This window comes from Pestalotiopsis fici (genome assembly GCF_000516985.1).
Source record: "Pestalotiopsis fici W106-1 unplaced genomic scaffold PFICI_Scf_5, whole genome shotgun sequence".
Taxonomy (NCBI): Eukaryota; Fungi; Ascomycota; class Sordariomycetes; order Amphisphaeriales; family Sporocadaceae; genus Pestalotiopsis; species Pestalotiopsis fici.
In genome coordinates this window covers 363,066-382,828 of record NW_006917095.1, presented here as the reverse complement: position 1 = coordinate 382,828, position 19,763 = coordinate 363,066, and the positions used below count along the sequence as shown (strand labels likewise).

At 49.0% G+C, this 19,763-nt stretch overlaps 7 protein-coding genes across 7 annotated transcripts; 3 read left to right on the top strand and 4 right to left on the bottom strand.

The window, feature by feature from the left end:
* Positions 1-202: 202 nt before the first annotated feature.
* Positions 203-1,531, bottom strand: PFICI_07434 (uncharacterized protein; the record flags this gene model as incomplete). The annotated part of the gene is made up of 2 exons (XM_007836015.1): positions 203-489; positions 619-1,531. The coding sequence occupies 2 exons, from the start codon at positions 1,529-1,531 to the stop codon at positions 203-205; spliced, it is 1,200 nt and encodes a 399-aa protein (XP_007834206.1).
* Positions 1,532-5,975: 4,444 nt separating this feature from the next.
* On the top strand, positions 5,976-6,664 carry PFICI_07433 (Cyanate hydratase; the record flags this gene model as incomplete). Its single annotated transcript, XM_007836014.1, has 3 exons — positions 5,976-6,008; positions 6,137-6,576; positions 6,643-6,664. The coding sequence occupies 3 exons, from the start codon at positions 5,976-5,978 to the stop codon at positions 6,662-6,664; spliced, it is 495 nt and encodes a 164-aa protein (XP_007834205.1).
* A 431-nt stretch (positions 6,665-7,095) lies between these two features.
* On the bottom strand, positions 7,096-8,776 carry PFICI_07432 (uncharacterized protein; the record flags this gene model as incomplete). The annotated part of the gene is made up of 4 exons (XM_007836013.1): positions 7,096-7,413; positions 7,466-7,869; positions 8,065-8,458; positions 8,531-8,776. 4 exons carry the CDS (start codon positions 8,774-8,776, stop codon positions 7,096-7,098), a joined length of 1,362 nt encoding a protein of 453 aa, XP_007834204.1.
* Positions 8,777-9,623: 847 nt separating this feature from the next.
* On the bottom strand, positions 9,624-10,621 carry PFICI_07431 (Ras-related protein Rab7; the record flags this gene model as incomplete). Its single annotated transcript, XM_007836012.1, has 7 exons — positions 9,624-9,741; positions 9,782-9,888; positions 9,941-9,985; positions 10,038-10,217; positions 10,276-10,371; positions 10,476-10,529; positions 10,592-10,621. The coding sequence occupies 7 exons, from the start codon at positions 10,619-10,621 to the stop codon at positions 9,624-9,626; spliced, it is 630 nt and encodes a 209-aa protein (XP_007834203.1).
* Positions 10,622-11,375: 754 nt separating this feature from the next.
* On the bottom strand, positions 11,376-12,635 carry PFICI_07430 (uncharacterized protein; the record flags this gene model as incomplete). Its single annotated transcript, XM_007836011.1, has 2 exons — positions 11,376-11,695; positions 11,753-12,635. 2 exons carry the CDS (start codon positions 12,633-12,635, stop codon positions 11,376-11,378), a joined length of 1,203 nt encoding a protein of 400 aa, XP_007834202.1.
* Positions 12,636-14,280: 1,645 nt separating this feature from the next.
* On the top strand, positions 14,281-16,282 carry PFICI_07429 (uncharacterized protein; the record flags this gene model as incomplete). Its single annotated transcript, XM_007836010.1, has 5 exons — positions 14,281-14,584; positions 14,651-14,940; positions 14,997-15,739; positions 15,798-16,102; positions 16,185-16,282. The coding sequence occupies 5 exons, from the start codon at positions 14,281-14,283 to the stop codon at positions 16,280-16,282; spliced, it is 1,740 nt and encodes a 579-aa protein (XP_007834201.1).
* Positions 16,283-18,489: 2,207 nt separating this feature from the next.
* Positions 18,490-19,740, top strand: PFICI_07428 (uncharacterized protein; the record flags this gene model as incomplete). Its single annotated transcript, XM_007836009.1, has 2 exons — positions 18,490-19,423; positions 19,523-19,740. The coding sequence occupies 2 exons, from the start codon at positions 18,490-18,492 to the stop codon at positions 19,738-19,740; spliced, it is 1,152 nt and encodes a 383-aa protein (XP_007834200.1).
* Between the last annotated feature and the right edge of the window lie 23 nt (positions 19,741-19,763).

Below are 19,763 nucleotides of genomic sequence, written 5' to 3'. Positions count from 1 at the left end.
TAATGCAGATGATGGCATCAAAAACCTGGTGCCTGTCCGTGAACGCCGGGACCCCTTTGGTCCAATATGCATTTTGAATATCAGTCTCCCTTTTCATTACCTCCTCTCTCCAACCCATGATCGACGTCCTTTGACGAAGAATTATTTGCTGACGACGTCCAGAAGAACGACATTCGTGTCTGCGAATGTGGTGATATGAATTTTATGCGAGGAAGCCAGCAAAGCCAATTGCAGCTGCAATGACCACCTCGAGGATGGGGATTTGCATATTCGGAGCATAAGATCCAGTTTGCAGTTGACCAGCACTCTCGCTTGTCGTAGCTGCCGCAGTCGACGACGACGCAGCGTCCACAACATAGGTAGAGGTCAGGGTAGTGACCGCACCATTTGGCATGGTAGAAGTGGAAGTGAAGGTTGAAGTGTGGAACGAAGTAGTGGTGGCCTTGGCAGTCGTCTTGCTGGACGATGGAGTAGTCACCAAGGTAGTGCCTATATGAATTGTTAGCAATGAATCGTCTCACATATTGCCTCACGGAGGGAAAAATCATGTGACAAGGACACAGGAATGCATGAAATGCACCGCGAGCCATTACATCTAGGCTCAACACAGAAACGTACCCGCGGTGCTAGAGGTTGTGGAAGTGGTGGTGGAAGAAGTAGTAGAAGTAGTGGATGTTGAGGTCGATGAAGAGCTAGTTTGAGAAGAGGTGGAGGAAGACGTAGAAGTGGAAGACGAACTTGAAGAAGAGGTCTCGATAGAAGAAGAAGTGGTAGATGAAGAAAGTAATGTCGTTGTACTGGAACGACTTGAAGTGGTTGAAGAAGTAATTTGAGTAGACGTACCAGTCGGTGTAGTCGTCCCAGCAGCAGTTGGCGTGGTCGTGGATGTAGTTGTAGTAGTCGGCTCGTTGGTGGTGGTGACCTCCACTGTCGTTCCATCAGCTGTGGTCTCGACAGTTGTCGTCTCCTTGGCGGTAGTCGTCTCCTGAGCAGTAGTTGTCTCGACTTGTACGGTTCCCTGAGCCGTAGTGGTGGTGGTCTTTCCAGTTGGTGTTGTTGTACTCTCCTCTGCAACGGTGGCGGAAGTGGTGTCATCCGAAGTGGCAGCAGTAGTAGAAGCACCCGAAGAGGTGACAGTTGCGGCACCAGAGTTTGCGGTCGAGCTGCTGTTCTGACGCTTTGCCAGCTCTCCTAGTGATGAGGAAAGGGAGTCGTCGTCATGTCCATCCTTGAAGGTGTCCGGGAAGTAAGTGTGAAGCAGCTGGTGAATACAATCCGGTGATGCCGAGCTCAGCATCTTCGAGAATCCAGAATCCGATTGCACCATGCTGCTCTCCTGATCACCACCACTACTAGGCTGTCTTTCAGTCAAGGACGCTGTGGTCAGGCCAAAGGCTGCAACCATCATGACCAAAAGGCCGAATGCCAACCGCCGTGCTGGTATCATCTTTCGTCGAGTAGAGGATTCCGAGTTGGACGACAACGCTGCTGGGGACTTCTCGTCTGTTGGGAGGGGGGAATACGCGGCCATGGTTGGAGTATGATAGCAAGAAGGACGCGAAGTATATAAACAGTGTCTCAGACTATTGTCTCCACGGGTGCGCAATGCTAATGCAGGAGCTACTGCAGCGAAGATGTGAGAAAGTTCAGAGGAGGGCCAAAGAGCTGTTCTTATTGCATCATGGTGGGAGGGTCCTTGAAGCCTCAAGTGGATCGAGCTCGAATGGGGACAAGCCCAATATACACTAGTCTTTGCTATCACGGCACACTATTCCGGTGCGGCGAAGGAGGCTCGGAGAAGCAGGCGCAGGCCAGTAGTCGGTAGCAGCAGTAGTAGTACTAGAATGTGGATATCCTCGTTTGTGTTCGATGAGACTAGGTAGATATCCCGAGGTTCTACTACTAATGTAACGGACACGAGCTCTTGGCCTGGCGGGATAAGGGGGCGCGAGATGGACAGACTATGACAGAGTGGAATGGGCGAGGAAGGGATCAGGGTGCTGACGAGAGAGATATGACAGGAGAGAGAAGGAAAAGCTTGTCTGTGAATATAACACAAGGGGTTGAATTAAAGAGGGAGAAAAAACCCCCCCAGAGAGCAAAATAATAAGCGAACAGACGGCCGGTACAGTATTTCGTATGTCAGTACAGGCAGCAGAGAAAGAACCTTGACCCTTGCCAGTCCGGCTTGCTGGGAGGCTGGAGGCTTTCTACAGAGTAACAGTACTCTAGGTACGGACGAGGATGATTGAGGCTGCTGGGTTTTCTGACTTGGCTGAATAAGGAAGTGCTGGGTTGGGTTGGGTCATGGATGGCGCCGCAGCCAATTCACCGGCGCTGCCAAACGGGCTGCTAAAGTGCGCTTTCAGCTAGGACAGGGGCAGCTCTATTCTCGTTTATCTCCAGTCCCCTAGTGGATCTACCGTGGAGTGAGACCTGACACCTCTTTCTTTCCTACCTAGCAAGCCCAAAGAGTCCCGGGGGCCCTTTTTTTCTCAGGTGGTGTCAAAAGCCAAACATCAATTGGATGACTGACCATTCGTGCCATGTGTGCTTGGTCATGATTCGTCACAAGGGTTCGAGATCTTACTTGCGCCTGAGTGCCAACTTTCCAAGAATTGAAATCAGTATCAGGTTGCACCAGCTTTTCTGCATCTGCAGTATGTATGGGATATGCAAGTCGCGGACCCCCATTTTGTCAATTGCATCGTCTTTCCCACCCTTTCCTCTCTCTCTTTTTTGCCCCCCAATTGTGCCCTTTTCCTGCTAGTACTCCGGAGCATCTTGAGCTAGGACAACTGCATGGGCGGCGATCTGATGGAAGAGGACAAGGGGATGGAGGGGGCCCTCTTGTACAATCCCCCCCCAAAACTGTGCACACAAGCGCGCGCCCGCGGTCTCACCGGGGCGAACAGTCCTTGCCCACCACGCTGCATGTCTGGCCCAATTTTTGCCTTCCGCGGATAGAAAAAAAGGGTCTTGGCGAAAATTTCCCAAAGGAGTTCATCACGAACTTATCTCGCCAGATCACGATTTAACATGACCACCGGTTGGCCTCTGCTCTCTACTACTAGTAATTAGTACGTAGCGAGTTGCGAGCTGCCGGTGCCTGAAAAAAATCAAACCCACAACGTCTTTTTTTAGTTGGCCTTTGTTAATTGTAACCTTTAAGCTAAGCGGAAAAAAAAGCCATAGAAAAAAAATAGAACCCTTCACTGGTATGACGTTGTAAATACGAGAAGTACCGTTCGGTGCGGTTCCCTTCGGCAATAGTGGACTCCGATGCTCCTAGACAATGGACCGACCAGTCAATCACCAAACTTTGTCAAGCTCGGATCACAGCGCAGCGTCGCAACGATCCAGATTCCAGACAGACCGACAGGACCGCAGACCACACAGGATGACAGGCACATCATGATATCCTAAAAGCCACTGGGCTTGCTAGGAGAGCGAGACTGGCCACTGTTAACGTGTACGATGAGCAGCCCAATTGCCGCCTGTGCGTGCGCGCAGACACGCAGATCGGCTCACTGAGAATTCGTATCTGCTTGCGTGTCGGTTCGGTACTGCACCGCGAACCCCGGATAGAATGCTGTCCTAGACCCCACGAACGACTCCAGCACAGCCCCATTGCATATGATTGCCAGTATTGTGATCTGCTTTCTCTCAATATTACCAGAATAGAATCATTCAAATAGTCAAAATATTTCATCATGTTTTGGGTAGATGATTGCCAGCAATATCTCTTCGCATGAAAAAAAAAAAATAGGGAAAAACCCCCCCGACGTCATGGATTTTCCACTCTTGGCTCTTTTTTCTGTAGCGTTGTCGTGCGACCACGTGCAATAATACATGTGGCCAGAGATGGAGAGACACTGCTGCACCATCGTGTTGTGAAACGCATCGAGATGTCGGCGCATTTGGATGCCGAATGGACCGTGCAGTAAGACTCCTACGACGGAATTATGACATGTTCACACAAGCATACCAAGTTCGGCGTCTAAAGTCGTCGTTGTCGTCGTGCTTGGAAACTACTGTTCCGTAAAGTCCGGATCTATTCGCCGTCGGTGGCGGAGTGCGTACGACTATAGCTGTCCACCAATGCCCACCATGGAGCTCTAGAGCGCGCGGATAGCCCAGTAAAGATTCCATCGATGCAGCTCACCACCAATTAGCGTCTCGAGTAGCACGGTAGCCCGTATCTTGCATACGGGCGACAGCTCATCCGTACGCGTGGTCGTGATCCATCTATTTTTGGCAGTTGTGGTTGTCGGAGTGGCGTGAAGCTGGAAGCTTGATCTTGGTCAGTGAATACCATTTGAGCCATAGGCGTACAACGTGGCTTGAGACTGTGTTTTTTCCCTTGCAAATAGTATAGCAGTCTCCCCTCGACGGTCTAGGATGTGCTGGATAAGCTCGATGTTTATCTTTGATATACCGAATAGGCATTGATCGCTTATCTATAATAGGGCAACGTACTTTTTATCTGCATTGCTAGGTTGATACCAGCATTTAATCGCATTACAGAAGGAGATATACATTCGGTATGCATGTTGCTACGGGGCTCTTTGAGCTTTGTATGGCCAATAGAAACGTAGAGCAGGATGTTGTCACGATGCTTGGCTATGGTAAGCTTACCTACAAGCCTGCTTGTACTGGGGTGAACCGAATGGTTTTGTGTTCTCTTGAAATACCTCCTTTGCGATCACTGTTTGATTGTTCAACGATACGATTGGAGGATCATGATTTAGTTCAGGAGTAGCTCTCAGACACTTCTACACCGAGTGCACAGTAGATGTGGACTGTCACATGTTCCTAGTGTTAATCAATAGTAATGTCAATGGGGTATGAGTATCATATGCCAGAGTAAGTACCTACGTAGAGGTCGAAGAATAAGAACAACATCATTGTTCATGGCATACAAGAGACTCACGGCTCTCAACTTAGCCGTCTTAATTGTAGATTGACGGAACCAGCCATTTTCCAGCACATCGATAACAGCGAAGGCATAGATACCGATGCTGCTTTCCGAAAGGAAATTGAAACTGCGTGGAATCTTCTTCCCTCGAGATTCGAATTTATGCACAATCCAATTTTAGGGTCATTAGTCACTTGGGTGTATTCCTGTGATACAACACACGTTGAAGAGACGGACTGATCTGGAATGACACGAATATGACCACGATGATTTTCACGGTATCGACTTTCAAATATGGCCCCGAAGTTTTGAAGAGTTTGTTTGTCAAGTCTACGAAACTTGTGAATTTAACCTTTCCATTTTAGAATACAACCGTGTGAGCTGTGACATTAGAGTTATTTTAAGGTTGACAAGCTACACATTACTTTAAGTAAGAACAATGTCACGACCATTTTATGTAGTGGCATACACGAAATCTTACTAAGCTAACTTGTTGACATTTGTCACATCTAGCATATATAAAATTAAATTGAATGAAAAGAGAAAAGAATGAAAAGTGTTGAGAAGAGGAGATAACAGCAAGAGTATACACCTCTTTATTATCACTGGCAACACGATTATATCTTTTCTATACTCGAGTGGATGTCTCTTATGTAAGCGAATTGAACAGCACCGAGAAAGCCGCGCAACAAGCACTTGACATAATACCACGCGGTTTATTATTTCTCCTTTATTCCAAGAGATACCATGAGTTCCAGAATGAAGCGGAACTTTTTTTTCTTTTACGTACGAAATCATAAGGCGTACAGAAGCGGTAAGTAGACACCGAGATTCCGCACTATCTCCGCATCTTCAATGGGCAGTATGTGGGGTTGACAAGCGCATGACGTTGGGGACGGGACCTGGCTGCCGAGGGACTGCATCGTGAATTGGTATATAAATGTTCCAAATCGAGCGAAATCTTGTCCAAAATAACCTCAACCTGCATATCCCAAAAAGAAAAGAAGGAAACTCAAACCGGAAACCCCCTTGAGTCACTCAAAGACACTATCTCAAAATGGCTGACAACTCCAAGATCGCTACCCTCGACGTATGTATATACTCTTCCTTTGGTCCCTCAAACCCCGCCGAGCATCGGCTCTGCTATAGAGGAGGGGGAAAATGAACCAATATCCCCTTCCCATCATCACCAGATAATTAACAATAAACCAAAAATAGTCCACAATCGTCGACAGACTGCCGACCTACTCCAAGACGCTCTTTGACGCCAAGGCGACCAAGAAGCTCACCTTTGAGCAGATCGCCACCGAGCTCGGGCGGGGCGAGGTTGCCGTGGCGGCCCTCTTTTACGGGCAGGCCCAGGCCTCGCCCGAGGACATCACCAAGCTGTCGGGCCTGCTGGGCGTGCCGCAGGCGCAGCTCGAGGCGTCCATGGGCGGCTTCCCGGACCGCGGCCGCGCCGGTCCCATGCCCCCCGTCGAACCGCTCATCTACCGCCTCTACGAGGTTGTGCAAAACTATGGCTACGCCTTCAAGGCCGTCATGAATGAAAAGTTTGGCGACGGCATCATGAGCGCCATTGCCTTTTCGTCAAAGGTTGAGAAGGAGGTGGACCAGGATGGTGTGGCTTGGGTCAACATCACCCTCCGGGGCAAGTGGTAAGTTCTTTTTGATGAAAGGAATAGAGCTCGTCCCGCAATGCCTGGTGACTAATATTCTCTCAGGTTACCATTCACCCGTTTCTAGACGTATAATGATTAGTGCCCTTAATTCTGGGCAGCAGGCTTGTCTGACTGCCGTACGAGCAAACGAATCATGTACATAAAAAGCTTACGACTCAAGACAAAATACAAATAATATTACCAAGAATACTTCAGGTCTTCATCGAATCACCAATTACTAAGAAAACATGCACTAGAAGAAGGGCTTATAAGCTCGACATTGGTGTGTGATATTCATCATTTGATATTCAAAGACCACGTGCTATGTTCATAGTTGATTGTTGCGCTCTCGTAACTATTTTATGTTCTAAATGTGCTCTCATATTAAGAGGATCAAAATTTAATGTAGATGTAGAAGTATATCCAGAACCTAGAAACCATAGAACGCCGTTTCGATGCATATTTGTGCCGCACAAAACAATATTCAAAATGTCCTTACAGGATCTGGCGTGTTCTTTATGCGGGCAACGGTTGAGAGTCCGAATCCAGAGCAGACGGCTTCTTCGCATCATCGTCCTCGTGACTCTCATGATTGATGAAGAGAAAAGAGAGCAGAACGATACCCGCACCCACCCAATACAAGAAACTAGAAAATTGCTGATACTGTATCATCTCACCAATCAGAGAAAGTGGTATCGTGAGAGAAAGACCAACTGTGACGATCAGCGGTGTAGTTAGCAACATGGCATAAGCCCATGACATGTCGCTGATGAAGGACGAGATGGAGTTGAGCAAAATGATTGCCCAAACTTTTCCCGTTGGTGGCATCTCAAACTAGGTCTTTTGTTAGTGATTTCCCTACCAAGTCAGATGGGATGAAGCTTACCGGTTCAATGCCAGTAAAATGCAAGATGAAAAACAATGGCCAGAGAGTCAAAACGTTGATGATCCCAACCAAGCCAAAGAACAGCGGCATGCTGACCCGATCTTCATCGCCAACCCGCACCTTCATCACCGTGACATAGAGTCCGTAGACTATGGCACTGACGAGCGCCATGGAATCACCAATGGCAATCTGCTGCTGTGTCTTGTGCGGGAAGTTGCCGCGGTTGTCGTCATTATCCTTGCCCGACAAGTCTACCGAGGAGATGAGGATGATGCCGGCGAGCGAGGCCATGACACCGATCAGCTTGCGGACCGAAAAAGGATCGACCTTCATCCAGGCGCAAAAGACAAGCGTCCAAACGCTACTGGTCGATGTAAGGATTGTGACGCTACCAACGCTTGTATCTAGGGAGTCAAGATAGGTTAGCTACTAGTCTTTGGTTTGGTAATACAAGGTCATGGTATGCCTAACCGCCTTGCGGTTCACGGTACATAAATGCCTTGGAAAAAACCAGGGACATAACCACAAGACGAGTTGAGCTCAGGCTCTTCTCGTAGAACTCGTATAGTTTGGAAGCACCACTTGTTCGGAGCACTTACACTGCAAGCAGGCCGAGGCAAAGTAGTTGGCAAAGAACCACAGCATGCAGAATTCAAGGCTCAGCCAAGCCGTCTCGCGCAGACTCAGTTTCTCTGGCGCAGGCGGCGAGGCCAGGTCAAGCGCCTCCAGACTAGCTTCGTCGTCCACCAAGAGTCGCTCGCCGGCCGTCACGTCCTCGTCGCTTTCGTCGGCCTGCGTCTTATATCTTTCAGCGCTCAGCGGCCGCAGGGACTTTTCCTTCCACGCCTGTCTGAGCATCTCCTGCGCCTGTCCCAGGCCCCCGTTTTGGTGTACATATCTAAGCGAAATGGGTATCATCGAAAGAGCAAACATGGAAGTATTGATGTAGACGACGAAAAAGGGTTTGTCGTATGTATGATCGGAGAAGATATACTATTGTCGTGGCGCCCGTCAGCATGCGCTCCAGCAAGGAGGGGAGAATTACCAGGTCCTCCCAAGACTTACACTGGCAAGGAAATTCGACGCTGTCCACAGAAAGACTGTGACCAATAGACAGGTCAAACCTAGAGTCCTTCGCGCAACGTTCATAATGTTGGTTTTTCGAGCCGGGACAGAACCTGCGCTCCTCCGTGACATGAACGAAGCAGACATATCATCCACGGGCAGCTCCTGCGGTTCCAAAGACCTCCTCCTCGCGCGTTCGACTTCTGGCTCGACTTCGGCAGGCATAAAGGGCTCTGTGGACGCCATGACTGGCAGCTTTGCTGAAGAGGGCTGCAACCGCAGCACTCTGTCTCTCTCCCTCTCTCGTGTTGGACGGGTAGTCGCAATATTCGGTGTCAGCCTTTAGGTGCCGTCTAACCGTGGTGGATATGACGACATGAATCGGACTGTCGCGTGCAAGATGTCGACTAGTAAGAATGTGTGGAATTGTTGGAAGAAGTCAAAAGAAATGACAAAATGCCACGAATATGAATACAAGAAAAGAGTGACGAAAACTGCTAAAGACAGATGTTTCAATGAGAGTTGCAATCGCATGTCCCCCTATGCCCCGAGACACATTGGTGACGGGACCCCTGGAGCCATTGCAGTAGCTGCAGCTTCGCCAAGGGAGCCGCTTGGCGCCACACACCCATGAATGGTAGGTGGTAAAAAGACGGCTCGTGGAGATGACATCCCGCTTGGAATCCACCATATACGGACGGTTTTTAAGAATACATACATTTATTCATTCACGTTCAGAAAAGTCGTGTTCTTCATGCAGATTTGTCTTTATCAAACAATCAACTACCGCGATATTTCCTTGCTTAACAGAAAACAAAACAAGAGTCTCATTCATCTATAGACCCCCCAAAACGCAGGAAAAAATAGCACATGCCTTTGGCTAACCCACCAACCGTCTCTGGAGACCGCTAAACCTGAGCCTGGAAGCCGGAAAACTGATTGATTGAGACCGCAGACCGATAATTCGAGTGCACGAAGCATGCCATAGTGAGCTGAACTCCAAAGGAAATGCATAGTAAATCTGTTCATGAACGCATTTCACCGTGGATCTAGACGACAAAGGCGAATTTGGCGTCGGTGGGGAAGAAGACCCTTAGCAAGAGCATCCATCTCGGTCATTCTCAATGTGGATGTTGATGGGGTCCTGGAAGTCACCGCTAAACTCCTCGGACTCTTCTTGGGCGAGAGCATTTCTTGCGATAACTAGCGCGCTGTTAGAAGATGGTTCCAAATGACCAGCAATTGAATGACTTGCCTTCAAAGGCCTGCTCGACGTTGATAGCTTCCTTTGCACTGGTCTCAAAGTATGGAATGTCGCCCTTGGAGTGGCAGAATGTTGCTGCTCTCTTACTCGAGATCTGACAATGGTCAGGAAACGTGCAGAATAGACATAGTTCACGATCGACTTACGACTCTCTTGCTCTCCTCAACATCGATCTTGTTTCCAAGAACAACCTAGACATGGTATCAGTAGGATGCGCAAAGTCCCATTATTCATGTTACTTACGAAAGGGAAGTTTTCGGGATCCCGCGGCGAGGCCTGGATCAGGAACTCGTCTCTCCAGCTGTCGAGAGCATCAAAACTCTTGGAGTTGTTCACATCAAAGACCAACACACAGCAGTCTGCACCTCTGTAGAATGCAACGCCCAAAGACTGGAAGCGCTCCTGGCCTGCCGTATCCCAAAGCTAGATCCGTATCAGTATTTGTGCCGGCATGGTTGATCTGTGCGGGCTTGTTGCCTACCTGCATCGTCACTTGTCGGTCGTCAACCAGGACCTCTCTTGTAAGGAAATCGGCTCCGATCGTGGCCTTGTAGCTAGCGCTAAACTTCTTGTTGACCTATGCCAAGAATGCCGTCAGTTCAGTACTTGGTTTGTTGAGGAGCGTTGTTCTTATTTGGCGGTCGGGGCGTGTCTCGTGAATATTTATCGGCGGGAACATACATATTGGTTCATCAAACTGGTCTTGCCAACACCGCTGTCGCCGAGGATGATGACCTATATTGGGGGATTCAGAGTCAGCCCGAGGAAACCCAAAAACATTCCCAGCACATGTATACCTTCAAAAGGACCTTCTTTCGCGAAGACATGATTGTGGAGCCGTGAGTCCTGGACAAAGCAAGCCGCGGTGTCTGGAGTCGGTGTCGATCAATTGGTCCGATTTCTTGGACCAGATTTATTGATGGAAAGAGGCAAGTTGTTTGCTCCTTCAATAAGCGACTGTGCAATGACAACGGCGACGAGGGCAACGTCGAGTGAAAGAACACAAAAAAAAAAGAAGTTGGCGGGTTGTTGTTGATGCAAAGGCCGCTACTATGGAAAGGCAGCTCCAAAGCACGAGGTACCTCTAGCGGATTCGGTCATGTTATCAGCCCGCCGTCATCGACGGAGCTAATCAGTAGCCAGTCACATTGGCTTGTGACATGGGCCTGATGAGCCAAGTTCGTTACCTGGGTAATACACCGCACCCTAGTTACTGTACCCCGCTATCTCGATATATGCAGATAGTAGTGTAGAGGCCTCCATCCAGACTTTACATTCTATCATCGTTTTGGCTTTGACTTGCCGTCTTTAAATCCCATCATGTACATGTATCACGGTAATTTACTTTGTGGCAGTCTGCCACGGGATGGACAAAGTTCAATGAACCAACATATATAAGTGCACACGACTCAGTATGAGCCATTTCATTCCTAATCATACAGCCAGGGAAACGAGGTGGGTTGCATAAAATTGGTATATTTTGAACAGAGCTCTCCTGATGAAGTGCTCAAACCCAGTCTGCCCAGAAACCATGAACGCCAGAATGCATGCCGATTATTTTACCTGCAACTTTTTATTTCCTTATCGCTTCTGAGCGCCAGCATTTCTCCTTGCCTTCCCTAACCTGGCAGTCTTCATAGGCTTGCCCTTTGTGCCCGTCTTCATCCTCTTGGCACTGAATCCGCTCATATCTCCAGTGCTGATGGCATCTCCCGACTTGGAGTGCTTCTTCTTACCACCAAAGCCGTATTTTTGGTCCTTCTTCTGACGCTTCAGGTTAGGTCCGCCCTCACGAGCACCACGCTTCTGACTGCTGCTGTGCTTTTGGAGCTCATTGTCAACACCAACATCAAACAAATCGGCCTCATTCTGGCCCACATCTCCGCCAGATTCTTGACGCTCTGCAAATAAGTTAGTATGCAAATAATATCCAGGAAAGGTTGGGAACTAGGACGTACTCCTCTTCAACGACTTGATCTTCTCCAAAGTATCGCGCTTAGCCTTTTGACGCTCCTGAAGTTTGGCATTCTGCACCTGCTTGCCAAACTTCTTGAGGTCTCTCAGCTTGCGAGCCTCAGCCGAGGCCTTCTTGGCAGATGCCTCCTCCAATAGCTTAGCCTTGACCTTCTCCATGTGACCATCGTCTTTGACCATCTCAGCAAAGTAGTCGTTGGGGCGGCTGAAAGGAACATTTTCGGCCTTGAGAAGGCTCCGCGCCTGCTTGGCAGCCTCCAGCGATTGCTTGTAGAAAGCCAGCTCGCGCTTCAAATCGTCCTGGACATCCTCAATGCCGTCGGCGGTAGTCTCGGTGCTAATGACGCACTGGTGCGTGGCAAACGGAACCGACTTGTCTGTGGGTATGGCAATGCGCTTCCACGAAGCCAGAAGAGCGGATGTGTTGTTGATGGTAAGGCGAGTGTGGGGGATGAGATCCTCCTTCTCGTCCTCAGGAAGGTCCTCCAAATCAGACATGGGGATGTCTTCTTCGTCCTCTTCCTCCTCATCTTCGTCGTCGTCCTTTGGGGCTCCGGGCTTTGACGGCTTTGCATTTGCAATCTTGAGGATAGGCTTTGGCTTGCGCTCAATCTTCTCTTCCATCTCAACCTCGGAGTCGCTATCCGATTCGTCGTTCAATGGCATCGATTGACCGACTTCATCGTCTTCGTCTTCGCTTCCGCTCTCGTCATCGTCCTCCTCCTCGTCGTGGTCGTCGCTTTCCGGCTCGCTCTGGGGGCCCTTCTTCTTGGAGGCGGCTTTGGCGGCCTTTTTCTGGTGCAACTTCTGGAAGTCGACACCCTTCTCGGCCGCGAGGGCCATCTTGAGCTTGCCTTTGTTGACCATGTTTGCGGTTGTGCGACTTGTGCGAGCAAAGGTGTTGATTGTGCTGGCGGGTGACAATCTCTAGCTTCTGCGATTCCAAAATTTTGGACTACCAGAACTTTTTCTGCCAATCTGAGCAGGGGTTGGCAGATACAGTGAGCTCACCGCTTTTGGTTGGTGGGGTTAAGTGCAATCAACGCCTAATCGGTACGTACTCTCTACTGCATACAAAGTGCACCCCACTAAAACTGTACTGCACTTGCACTGTCTCAAAATTCTGCGTGATGAATTGTCTGCCAGGGTCGAGGCCATTGCATACTGCCTGGAACTGGGTCAACTTCCCTGCAGCAACATCTCTGAAGCAAACATTGATTTATGAGGCCATAGCGGCGTCAATGCAAAAGTAATCTCGGTAATATAAATTGATTTATCGTGTCGTGAGTGACTGGGAAAAATTCTCGTTTTGAAATATGCGTCTTTGATTCGAAAATCAACTGGTTAGTGCAGCCTATAATATTGGCATTTTGTATTCCATAGAGGAGAGCACTATAGGGTTACACCAATATTCCTACATCTCTACATAGCTTCCGCATGTCATCACTACCGGCAAGAGATACGTGACACGTTATAGTGCAGTGTTAAAAATGTGCAGTCAAGTTGATCATCCGCTAGAACTGACGTTCTAAAATTGATTAAATGCATCATCATCATCTGAGAATGATGAAGATTGTCCATGTCACTCCAGCTATGCAGACCAACCTGCAGTAGAATAAAGAAGCTCGTCAGTATGTATCCAAGAGGATGTTGGACCCTCATCTCGGTCCGAGCCACAGTATTCACGTTGCAGACTATCATATCATGCCTGCGAGTGCCGTTTCTTTTCTTATGCATGCCGACACGCTGCATATGCTCGTCCACCTCTGTGTTTGGTAAGCAACTCGCAATTTCCTACCCCTTGTGAGGAAGAAGGGCATGCCGGCAGTGAATCAAAAACAGAAGAGATTGTCGCCTCGATGCAGAGGCCTGCATGTCGGGTCACGCAAACATCGTCAAACCAGGGTCAATAGTTCTAGCTAGACCAAGCTACTCTAGCAAACATGCTGACCGAGTAAGGGATATATTTCAAATTTACGAATTTGTTCTGGCCACTACACTGATTTCATCTTTCAATGAACTCATGATGTGTTAATCACACAAACCGAATTATCTCTAATAATTGATGGCATGGATTATGACCATGCTTCTTTGCCTGCCTTTGTGTTTTCTTGCAGTACAGATGGAGCAATCTACAAGGTACAATATGCTCACGGGTGGAACTCTTGGTGATTTGGCATTCGAAATATGTATGCTTGGCGAGTGTTGAGATGTATGACCCCGCAACTTGTCAGAGTATCCCCCCTACTAAATCAAAATATGCATTGTGGGCATGACTTCTGCGGCCAATCATGTAAAAAGGCCCTTGAATGATATGATGATCTGTTGCCAGTGTAAGACGGCAGTCAAAAGATCGACCATTGGAGTATGCCAAAATATTTGTTTGCTATCGAAAATGTGGCTCACTGGGTTTAATTTTCCGGGTTTACAATAAAAAGAGACTTGTATCCTGGAAGACCTCGAAAAACAGTGTCTGACTCCCTCACACTTTCTGTACAATCCAATTATCAACATGGAGGACAAGCAACCTGAGATCGAGAAGTCCGGAAACCAGGCTGGAAGCTTGTCTGACTCTGAAAAGGGACCAAAGCAGACAAATTACATCCCCCAGAGTGACGAGGAGTACAATGTTACCTTCAAGACTTGGATCGTTGTGGCTATTCTCTCATTCTCCTATGGTATATCCTTTTGGATAATTCCAACGTTATCGGCATGTGTAGCGCAAGTGGCAACCCAACTTGGGGACGTTAGTGCTCAGGCATTCTTTCTACCAATCTACACCTTGACCATTACGATTGCGTTCATGGTGTGCGGAGGTGAGTAATGAGACATGTTACTCACATATCTCTATGGGATCACCAGCTTACACATTCCCCATGTAGCGAATAGCGATCTCTTTGGACGACGATGGTTCATCATATTCGGCAACGTACTCTTGTTCATTGGATTTATTCTAGGCGGCCGCGCCCAGAACCCTACGCAAATGATAGCTGCCATGGCCATCATTGGCTTTGGCGCGGGTAATGCACAGCTTGCCGCCTTTGCCGTCCCTGAACTGCTACCAAACAAGTGGAGGCCGGTGGCAGTGACCCTCGCTGATGCAGGTGTGGTCTTTGACGTGATCGTCGGCCCCATAGCTGGCAGATCGGCCATCGAATTGAGTTATAGTGGCGTAAGTTGATCTCTCTTTGCAAGTTCATCAGTTCGTTCGACTGACCGTCTTACCAGTGGCGATGGCTCTTCTATGTCCCTGCCATACTCGTCGTCATTTCGTTTACAGGCTTGTTCTTTTACTACTACCCGCCTGCTCATCCTCGAGGGCTGCCTTTTAAACAAGCTATTCGTGAACTGGACTATGGGGGTGCGATCCTCTTTATCATGTCAACTGTTCTCATCCTGACTGGTATCATCTACACGACAACTTTGCCCTCTAGCGACCCTCGTGTCCTGGGTACTCTCATCGCCGGGTTTATTCTTTTGGCCATCTTTGCGCTATACGAGACTTTCATGCCGCTGAAGCAACCACTGACCCCCCAGCACGTCTTCACCAAGGGAGGCGGGCGTGAGTTGACGGCGCCCTTCATCGCCGGATTTGTCGTCACCATGTTCTACTATTCGATTAATATCATATATCCAACTATGATATTCGTCTTCTTCACCGACAGCACGACGGGCTGGAGGTATGCCATGGTGCTCACACTGCCTCAGAATCTGGGCTTCCTTCTTGGAGTGCTCTTGCTTGTCACGCTTGGCAGCAAGATTGGCCACTACCGTTGGACTTATACAGCGGCTGTCACATTGATGGTGGTCTTTGGTACTCTTCTGGCTTTGGGAAGACCTGATCGATTTGGCATGATGATTGCTTTCGTCTTTCTTGCCGAAGTCGGCTTTGGATTCGCTCAATATCTCTCAATTACGTTTATACAATTTGGAACCAAGCAGGAAGAGCTGGGAATTTCAGGGGGTCTCGCGTAAGTCTCGGCTATCACCTCTTAGATACAACACCAGAAGCTTATACTAGTCGTGTAGCGGAGTGGCCAGGTTTGCAGGAGGTGCTGTAGCACTCTCGGTCTATACCACGATCCTTACAAACACACAAACAGCCGAGGCTGCGCGGCTCATTCCTGCTGCTGCGACAGGGGCTGGACTGCCAGAGTCGTCCGTCTCGCAGTTGATAACAGCATTATCCCTCGGAGCTTCTGCGCTGGCGGAAGTACCAGGTATAACCGACAGCATCATTGCAGCCGCCAGTACGGCATTACAGCAGAGTTACGTTGTAGGTCTGAGAACGACGGCACTCTCATCACTCGCTTTTGGTATTGTTGGAATTATTGGTAAGCACAATATCAACCCGCCATTCCATATTTCTTGAACGATTCATGTTGGTTTCGACGGCTGATTCATAAATTGTGCTAGCTTGTGCTTGCTGCCAGGAGATTAGCCACAAGATGAACAACAAGATTGAGATCTTTTTGGAAAACGACGTGAACGCGGCTCGGAATACGCATCACTGAGATTGTCATTTGATTGAGTATACATGCTCGCGTAGAGGAGGGATGGAGGAATAAGGAATGTCGAGTACATTCCTGGCAGTGCTGGACCAATTGGAGTAGCGTCGAGCCCGTGGCCTTCTAGGATACAGGGGTTAATAGCGGACTACGGGGCCTTGTAAAGTCCGGGTCTGGCCGCGGTGACAGTGGTAGCAGTGGAGCTCAATATCCGAGATGTGCGAGGCCTCATTCAATGGGCCCCGAATATGCTGGAAGCGTCGTTGTAATATTTTCTTTCTTCAGTCTACTTAATCACTTTAATATTTCTTGTTGACATAGATTGATACGATTTTGTTTGATTCCATCTGTATTATTCACATGTTGCCAACAATTTGCCAGCGTTGGAGTTGATGGACTCTGAGACGAAAGTATTGGCTCACGTGCTGTCTTTATTCCTGCTCGATCAAACCTTAATAGAGCTTAAGCCGGGGGATTTTCAGGGACCCCGTGGGCCGAAAGAGAAAACCATGCCCCGCTCCCGCTCAGCACAGAATTCGATTGTGGCAATTATGGGATTTTGATTTCGATGCGAGCAACTCGTACGAGTAGCTACTAATAAGCTGCTTACCTATGACTTTTTCGTGGGCCGTTAAACATTTCTCTGCCTGTGTATACTCTATCCCTTTTTTGTCCGAGTCGCCTGGCTGCAGCACATCATTTTATAGCGCCAGTCGCACAATCAGCTCTTCCTCATTCCACTACATCGCCTTTTTCTTGCCCTCGGATTCACAGAGGCGCAATAAAGGATATCGCGGGAAATCAAAGAGGAGCCATTTAAACAGGTGATGGGGCCGCGATCAGTAATCCATCTCTGCCAACAGTCGCGGCATACTACATGCAGCAGGCAATCAATTGCTACCCCCTCCCAATCCGCCAACCAAAGGAGCACAAAACAAAGAATACCAGCACCCGGCGCTGATCACGGAACCCACAACGTCCTCACGGATCGTGCTTGCTGGTGAGGATCGATCAAAGCTTGGATTCGTCCCAAGCGCCCGGAAACCTCTCCTCAGCCGCCTTGACGGGTTCTAGAACCTTAGACCCTAAAGCTTGGTGATAGCGTGTCTAGGCGTGTCAAGCCCTGTACACTCGAGGCTCGACGGTTCCAGCTTGCTCTGCGCTACCATCTGTCGGAGCCACCACAGGGCCTCCGCCGACCCAGTCCGATGGGTGTGGTCCAGCGAGTCTAGCAGACGGCCCCATTCTCATCAATTGTCCATGACTCTTGGAAAAGACCCTTGTTCTGTTATCTCCATACATTTTGGGTAGTACCATTCAACCCGCTCGGAGGTTTTCTTTTTTGTATTCGAGTCTTCCCAGTTTCTCTTCCTCCTTGGTTATATGCACAACACCAAAACTACCCCCGTGTTACACGACTGCGAGGTGCGCCGGGAGGTATCCGAAGGTCATTGTTCACTTGTGACTGGTCGCTTCTCAGCAGCAACGTTTTGTCACCTGCATGCCACGTACAACTACCTACGACATATACATACATTTATATTGCTGCACGACATCCCGGTTGCAGCTCGACTGTTTGCTTGAAAGAGGGCCCCGACGACATCATTTCTGACATATCTCACGAGGCTGTCTCTTTTACTGGCCGAGTTCAGTTGCTTTTTTAACTTCTTCTTCTGCTTCAAGCTTGCAAAGAAGCGGTTTCTCAAAATTTCGGCGCCGATCATCCCTGTCTCTGACGACATACTACACGACTCTTGTGCTCCAGCGGTCCACTCTGCTCCTGCTCCAGTTATTCTATACTCTCATATCTCGACCTTTGCAATCCACCAACCCCGGGAAGGCGCTATTAGGTGACCACGGGGTTGCAGGAGCTGCATTGATTGAGTCTTGGGAGATTGCGAAAACTGCACTGAACAACAACTACAAGTCCATTCATTGTGCATGCGCTGCATTGCATCTTCACCGGCTGCAGACGACCATATCACCCCTCCACCTCATACACACTCCTTTGGCAATACCAAGTCTTTTGCAATTTCGCATTCACCGCTTCATGACTGGATAGCAAGTACGGAATTCCCTATAATTTCGTCCTTCCATCGGCCCTTGGATCCCACCCTCTCCATCACTCTTATCGACTTTCCTACAAAACGCCCACGGTCTTCACCGAGATACCCGCCTTCATGCCTTTGGTTGCTAGAACAATGCCTCTCAAGATGGAGGAAACGGACCGCTCCTTGGGGGATTCGATCAATGTTGCTACCAGATCCATTCATGCTCGACTGAACAAACTCATCATCGCCCGTCTTCCATTGGCTATTCCTCCGCAGGTTAAAGACCCTTCAAATTATGTCTCTGGACTCCTTCACATCACACCCATATACGGCACCTTTGAATCCCTATGGAAGTCGATACTTGAACTACCCAGCTCGACGGAAAATGACTCCACCAAGGATGGCCACTCTTGTGAGGCTTGCAAGCCATCCTCGGCTATTCATCATACCTCAGACTCGCTTGATGAGCCCCATCAACCTGTTGTCTGCACCAGGATACAGTCACTTTTGCAACATTTGCACACGAACGACTTGGAAAGAGTTGCGTCATTGAAGAAAGACATTGCTTTCATGACTGGATGGTCACCCGAGCTACTTGATGAACAGCTCACATCAGCCGCGGAATCTCCATTTCTGTCTGCCTTCGTCGAGCACATCCGCCGCTCTGTGCAAGAACGTCCCCAGGTACTCTTGGCATATGCATGGGTTCTCTACATGGCGCTCTTCAGTGGCGGACGTTTTATGAAGGCGTCTTTGTCCAAGATTGACCCAGGCTTTTGGACCGCCAACACCATGGCAACGGCACCTCCCAAGCAGGATGGCCTACCGCTGAATTTCTTCACGTTTGATGCGCCTAATGAGGGTGACGAGATCAAGCTGGCGTTCAAGAAGCGCCTGGCCGAGTCCGAGTCTCTCCTAACCCAAGATGAGCGAGAAGATGTCGTAATGGAGGCGCAGCGGATCTTTGAGTTCATGGTTGAGATCGTGGGCGAGCTCGATGGAGTCTGTAGCACAGGCCCTCAGGATCAGGAACAAGATAGCGACGAGGGTATCATGTGGCGAATGAGCAGGTTGCTAGGGTTGAGAGCGAGGGACAGTGAGTAGATCCTCACATACCTCTCGTTCTCTATCCAGTTTTCCGTCACGCTTATTTGATATCCTTTGTTGAGTCTTTGGAAACTGACTGTACCAATAGGCGTTGCAGTTGCAAAGGACAGACGAGCTTGGGCAAAGTGGCTCGAGAAGCAGCAGACAGTGGACGAGGACGGTGAGATTAAAGACGAGTCTAGGCCAGCCGATGAGGACGATGACGATGCGGACGTGCTGGCTGCATGCTGGCATGGAGAGATTAGCGATGACAATAGGCATCTGACGTTCACACGGCGCAGCGAAAGTGGCTCGGACGGCCCATGATGAGAGATTGGAGAGGTAGATGG